Here is a 6,659-nt window from a genome sequence, read left to right as displayed (position 1 = left end):
AGCCTATTACGATCAAAGGAGATCAAAGTGACTGTTGCGAGCAAACTGTCCAGTCTAGATAGCGATGCCAACTCAGTTAAACTGGACTTTTACTGCAAAAAGAAAGCACAAGGCTCTGTGATGTAAATACTTTCTTAAGCTGAAAAAAGAAGAGCATCTGAGATCTATCACTTGAGCAGGTTAAACTTAAAAGCATCAATCAGAAAAATAAAAGACACAGGGAGGACGCTGTACACAATTTGTGCTTTATTGACAAAAGAGATTGTACAGTTTCTACTGTTGATTGCAAGAGCAGCGTTGATCCATCACCTTTACGCAGGAAACCTCCTCCCCTCATATTATATAGCTAGCTATATGACTTAACAGCACAGTGCAAATCGCATTATCTATCTACCCACTGTGTACCTGTGACAGGTGAAAACAACTGGCGGGAGGCAACAAAAGATTGATCACGAATATGTGGATTCATGTGACATTTATGGCATTTTAAATTGAAGGCATGAGACGGCAACAGACAAAAAAAAACATCCTGTGGCTGTGATGAATAGTCAAGAGTCATGAGTGACAAAAAACTATGTGGTCTGCTCATGTTTGTTTGTGGCTTTATTATTATTATTTTTTTTTTTTTTAGGTGCTCATGTGAACAACCAGCCACGCAGGCTGTGCAAAATGCCTGATGAACAGAAAAAAACTGTATTCTGATAGGAAGTAACAAAAAATTAAAGGTCTGTCTGAGCATGAGGGAACACATCCGATACAATGAAGACCATAAATGATTGATAGAGACTTCACCGAAGTCATAAAACAAAGAGGGCCAGCCCCAGGATTTCTGCATAGCAAAATCTGGGCAGTAGAAGTAGTCAGGCAGTAGAAGTACTCTATAAGACAAATATAAACTGATGAACAAGGAAAAAGTCTGGCAATAAAAGCTTCTCCCATACATTATATTAGTACATTCGAACCTGAATATACAGTGTCTGTCTTCATTTAAATGGCTTATGCTTACATGAGCAGACCCCTCACCTGAAGACTAGTCACCCTCCTGACTTAATGCTTAATTTCCCAACATGTAAAAGGGATTTTGCATCCCTTACATAATGTAAAATGAAAAGGCTATTACGCAAGTTGTTGTAGATGATGGTAAAGCAATAGAAAAGAAAAATAACTACATTCTCCAAATTCAAAGAAAATGTGATTATTTCCTGATTTAAAAAAAAACGGTCTGATTAATTTTATATGAAACATTAATGAGTATTTTGACTTTATATATTTAAATCAATGTTCCCAGTGTTTAATTTTTTTTATAGTGTACACTCGGTCAGATTTATGACAGACCATTTCAACATGAGCGGTGGACAATTTTTGGAATGACTGCATATATATGTATCAGCTTCTCTTCGATTGCTGCTTTTTTTGCATACTCACACTTTTACAATACAAAAGTATGCATGGCACAACAACAAGTGCTTTGAAAAGCATATGCTGTGTGTGTCATTTCATATCTTGGCTAACTGCTGAGAGAAAATTCTATTATTAATCTTGGGGTAAATAATCAACTCGTATAATTAAGCATTATATTGTGATCTAAATTACATTAACATGTAATTCTCCCTACTCTTAAAGTGAGTATTAAACATATTAAGACCATATCCAAGAGGCAAAAAAATATGTTTACAGGGACCATAAGGCTGAAACACTCCCAAAAAAGACAATTATAAGACCCCTAATAAAATCAAAATATTAAATCAGTTATTAATTTAGAAAGAAAAACGACATATAACATTCAAATAATATGACAAATAAGAAAACCAGATTAACAGTAAAAATCTCTCTATGCAGAACAAAAAGAGTCCTGAACAAACATAATTCTATCTCAAAGACGTAACACCCCCCTGCTCTCCAGTTGGCCTGTAAAGCAAGAGAAAGCATCAATCAAGCTCCATGACAAAGCACAGCATCTCAACAATGCGACTGGCCAGGCAGGAAGGCCGACTGGCTCCGTGTGGGTCTGGACATATTGTTCTTCGGAACGTGGATCAAAAGATGTAGTCTCGGGTCATCTTGAGGGACGGCATGGCCTCGTTGACGTTTTGGTCCAGGCGGTGATATTCCACGGTGTTGCGGGAACACAGGCCGTCCTTCCAGCGCCGGCTCTGAGCCAAGAGGAAGATCTGAAAAGAAGGATATCAAATTAATCTGATAGATGTACAAGTGCTGATCAAGTTAAAATATTTCTTGGTTGACAGGCTAGCAGAAAAGATGAAAGACTACATAATTGGAATCCTTGCTTCAGCTGTAAAACCCAAATTTACATGGGGTCAGCATAATATATATTATAAAACCTTCCTCTACAGATTTGACAGAGAAAGATCTTGTGCCTCTACACATTTCATCAATAAGAAGAAAACTGTTCAATAGAATATCGATAGTTTTCACCATGTGAGCACATATCAAATACGTCCTGGCTCATAAACAGCCTATTATATCCCTTAATAATGGAGCGTGCTATGTGTGATTCACCATAGCCGCTTCCACCGCTTCTACATGTATTCAGTCACGTCCTACATCTGTTACATCTCAAGAAATAATCCACAGGCAGTCCACAATGGAGAGGGACTCAGCAACAATACTGTATGCCAAAACATTAACATTCAAATTGTTACTATGTAAGTGGTTAAATAACATTTTTCCACCCGTTTTATCATTAAGAATAGGTCATGAAAAATGATCAATAATTATCGATATCAACTGAAATTCCCTTCCAAATCCAAAGCTGAATGTTTTAATAAGTTGGAAATGGAAACAAAAGGAAAGCATTTAAAGCATTTCCTGAAGAGGTTTTAGCAAGCAGTGAAAGAAAATCACGAAATCCGAACTGAGAAGAAACTAGCAATTCAAATCCTTTCTGAATGTGTTCGATAGCTACTTATCAGACAACAGTTGAATAAGCAGAACATAAACTTAAATGTCTTAAACTTCAAGCAGTCAACTCCCCTCTCATCCACAGCCGCTAGATTATATTACACATGCCAGTCGGGTGAAAATGTGTCTGACATGGACAATCTCCTGTTGTGTGCTACATGTGTTAAAGGGCAACTCCTGAAAATGTCCGTCATTAATTGGGATTTCACTCACTCGAGCAGAACAGACATTTTAGTTCATCGAACAGAATTAATCCCATTCTGAGCCAGGAAAAAAACCCAGCTGTTGTGATGCCAATGCTCACCTTCCTCTTGTTGTGGTAAGTGATGTAAACGATTGCGACCAGGAAAGCCAGGATGACCAGATGAAAGAAGAAGTGGGAGTCTTCATCCTCTGTGTTGTAGCCGTCTGCTCCCTTGTAACGGGTCACCTCCATCCCGTCTGCCGGCTGCAGCCTGTTCGCGGTCAGGTCTTTGCCGTCGTCATTGCTTTCATACGTAGTGTCCATGCCGTCATTGCCGTCGCTGTATCCGTAGTTACCTTTGTTGTCTTCGTCGTCGCCGTCGTCGTCTGAGTAATCATCCAGATCGGCGTGAGTTACTGGCTCTTTGTCGGTGGTCTCCGGCAGGTCTGAGTCAGAGTCCTGTTCTGTGGACGGGTTCAGGGCATTGGAGGGTTTGGAGTCCAAGGCAGGGACTTCTGGCCCTTCTGTTGCAGGTTTAGCTGGTTCAGGGGCTTTGACAGAGGTGGAGGGAGCTTCTGGAGTAGAGACTAAAGTAGTTTCAGTAGACACAGGTTCTTGTTCCTCAACTTCATCTTCATCTTTATCTTTTTTATCAGCAAGTGGTGCTGGTTGTTTGCCTCCATTGTTGACTGGCTGATGGGAATCAGAGTCATCAATGACAGTAACTGGATGCGTTTCCTTCTTCTTAGATGTTTTTGATTGAACGGTTGTTAAGAGGTTGTCTTTAGGAGCTTCTGTTGTTGTTGTTGTTGTTGTTGTTGCTGTTGTTGTTGTTGCTGTTGTTGTTGAGCGATTACCAGCAGGTGGTACAGGGTTCTTGGGATCTGGTACAGTGTTTTGACTGGAATTACTCTGGTGAGATGACATCTGCTCTGGGTCATCTTCTTTCTTGTTCACAGGGCTCAAGGAAGGAGCCGGGGACAGGTTTGCCTTTTGATTTTCGTCTGGCCCTGTCAGGTAAGAGGGACAAGACATGTTAGGTGAAGAAATACTCCTTTAAAATAATTGAACATATCCATTCGAAACGTGTGCACAGTAAAGAAAATACGTATTTTAAATGAAGGATGGGTACTTTACTGACCACTTTCTACGTCAACCTGCTCCTGGTGATGCAATGAGTCTGAATCCAATCTGAATTTTCAGTTTATTGAGCTACACTTTCATCTAAAGTGACACACTCATAACTCCATCACAGAGAGTCAACTTTGGAAATAACTGAAAAATTCACGTTTCACTCACAACAGCTTGTCTGGGTGTGAAAATATGCATTCCCTTGCAATTTAACCTAATCCCACAAACACTGCTGACAATGAGTAACTTCTCTCCTTTAAGACACAATGTGGTGGCAAGGCAAATTCGTTGTAATTCACTGCACTGACCACATTTCATTACTCTCAATAAGACATTTTCACTGACACATTTGAATATACGCCCATGCTAGCCAGGTTTTCCAATTCATAAAGTTTCCAGTAAAGCAGACAAACATTTCAGCTTCATAATATAATAAAAAAAATAAAGTGTTTTAAGTCTCAAGAATCTCGACAGCTGAATCAGTTCCTGGCTGTGTCTTTTAATGAGAGCTGAACTCTGCCTCATGCATCTGGCCCGCCTTCCTGAATCAATGACACCATTTAACCAACAAGTGTCAACATTATTTCATCCTGTGGGACTAGGAGGCGTTGCTGAGGAAGGGACAGGAGGAGAACACTAGGGACTTGAAGCACGGGATAAGACATACCCGAGAGAAGAAAGGGACTATTCATACACGTTGGCCATGGCCAGCATAAATAATCACTGAACAGAAGATCTTTGTGGCAGCAATGAGGTTATGGGCTTTTCTGTATGAAACAGCATGTAAGATATCCAAGCTTTAAGGTGGAGCAGCTTGGTCAAACTTGACAAATGTCGTCATATTTAGTATGTTTATAGTGTTTCCTTAAATCGTACATCTCACCGACAAGTAACGGCAGATTTGCCTCCACTCTTTATCGATTTGTCGTCATTTTGCTGTTTGTATTTCTGGCTAAATAAATATTTTACTTAATAGTGGCTGATCAAGTTAAGGTCATCCTCCCTCTGTATAAAGATTAGCTCTGTTCCCCTCCCAGTGACAACACCCACAAGAATAAACACTAGAGGGACATCCTCAGCATAAGGACAGCACATGATATGTGAAGATATGATTTCACAAACGGATGAAATATTAAGTCAGTAAATGTTGTAATCAGATACTGATGTGGCTCCAGGCTACAAGAGGATATTGTACTTGGGAATGCATCCATTACTAATGTCAGATCACAAGACTGGTGTGACAAATCATTTATAAATGCATGACTTGTGCATCACATATTGATGTAATTGATCTTTCTGGATTAATATAAAGTGAAAATAACTTTAAGAGAAAATAAAACACCTAGAGATTCGCGGTTCGAGTGAATACGGCGAGGCACAACTATATTATAAAGAAGAAATGGGCTTCATATAACAAACACAATTCTACAACCTGGCAGCCACATGCATGCAGTAACATGACATAAAAATGTTATTTAAAAGAAGATCACAGGCCGTAAAAATCAGTCAACACTACTGACTTTATCTCATCTCTTCATAAACACATTTCAGTCAATAAACTTTAAGCAGGACAGAGCCTGCCATTGAGAGCAACGTTACAGCCTCTACTGTGGGTTCCCAGTTCCTTCTTGATGAACTTCAGAAGGCTTTTCTTTAATAAACAGTGGGGCCACTGCACTGACAGGGGCTCAGTTAGCAGCTCAGATATATGACAAGGACATCTGGACCTGCTCACTTTGTCTGGCCACCACAAATCACTGGAGACCCCGCGGGGCATCACAAACCCTTTAACTACACTGCCATGATCATTTGGGGGTTATCATAAAACCGATATTTGAGTTAAGTTAACGGGTTGCACTCGGTTATATTCGGTATAGGTTTCACGATGGTTGTAAAGTTGACGAGCTTTTTAAGTTTGATTATAAAATATGACTTCCTGTTTTCTTGGTGACGCGTTTTGTGACAGATTACGTTTCAAAACAAGACGGTCGTCAAATAACTCACTGATATTACTGGTTTGATCCACTGCACTGTAACACTTTGATATAATTTAAATACAGTTTTATGATTATTATGGGATATACTGACAGTCTCGGTTGCTAGCATGACGTACTAGCCCGCTAGCTACAGTTAGCTACCCGAGGCTAGCGAACTAACAGTATTGTTGGTTGGTTTTTAATATATACTATATAATATATATTATATATATATATAGCTGTTAACTTACCTTGTGCTTTCGTCGTGTTTACCGGAGCTGACAGGCAGCCGCTGACGAACAGCTGCAGGAGAACAACCAGGAAAAGAGCACACAGATCTCTTCTGCAACGCACCATCTTCCTGCACGTCGCCATGTTACTGCGTGAGTGAGTGGAAAGGCGTGGTTTAGAGAGAGAGAGAGGGGGAGGGAGGGAGTGAGAGTGAG

General features: G+C 40.0%; 1 protein-coding gene across 1 annotated transcript; it reads right to left on the bottom strand.

Moving 5' to 3' along the window:
* Positions 1 to 224: 224 nt before the first annotated feature.
* On the bottom strand, positions 225 to 6,622 carry cunh5orf15 (chromosome unknown C5orf15 homolog). The gene is made up of 3 exons (XM_035666178.1): positions 6,465 to 6,622; positions 3,227 to 4,116; positions 225 to 2,171 (listed from the first exon to the last, which is right to left on the bottom strand). The coding sequence occupies exons 1-3, from the start codon at positions 6,586 to 6,588 to the stop codon at positions 2,037 to 2,039; spliced, it is 1,149 nt and encodes a 382-aa protein (XP_035522071.1). The 5' UTR covers positions 6,589 to 6,622; the 3' UTR covers positions 225 to 2,036.
* Positions 6,623 to 6,659: the final 37 nt, after the last annotated feature.

The sequence above is a fragment of the Morone saxatilis genome, unplaced genomic scaffold (assembly GCF_004916995.1).
Source record: "Morone saxatilis isolate NCDOM2014 unplaced genomic scaffold, NCSU_SB_2.0 Contig20, whole genome shotgun sequence".
NCBI classification, from domain to species: domain Eukaryota; kingdom Metazoa; phylum Chordata; class Actinopteri; family Moronidae; genus Morone; species Morone saxatilis.
Note: the sequence above shows the minus strand (reverse complement) of the source record. Positions and strands in the feature narration are given on the sequence as shown.

Coding starts and splice junctions, on each gene's coding strand:
- cunh5orf15 (XM_035666178.1), bottom strand. CDS start 6,588: ATGGCGACGTGCAGGAAGATGGTGCGTTGCAGAAGAGATCTGTGTGCT. Junction 4,117..6,464: donor AAACACGACGAAAGCACAAG/GTAAGTTAACAG, acceptor CTTACCTGACAG/GGCCAGACGAAAATCAAAAG. Junction 2,172..3,226: donor CTTACCACAACAAGAGGAAG/GTGAGCATTGGC, acceptor CCTTCTTTTCAG/ATCTTCCTCTTGGCTCAGAG.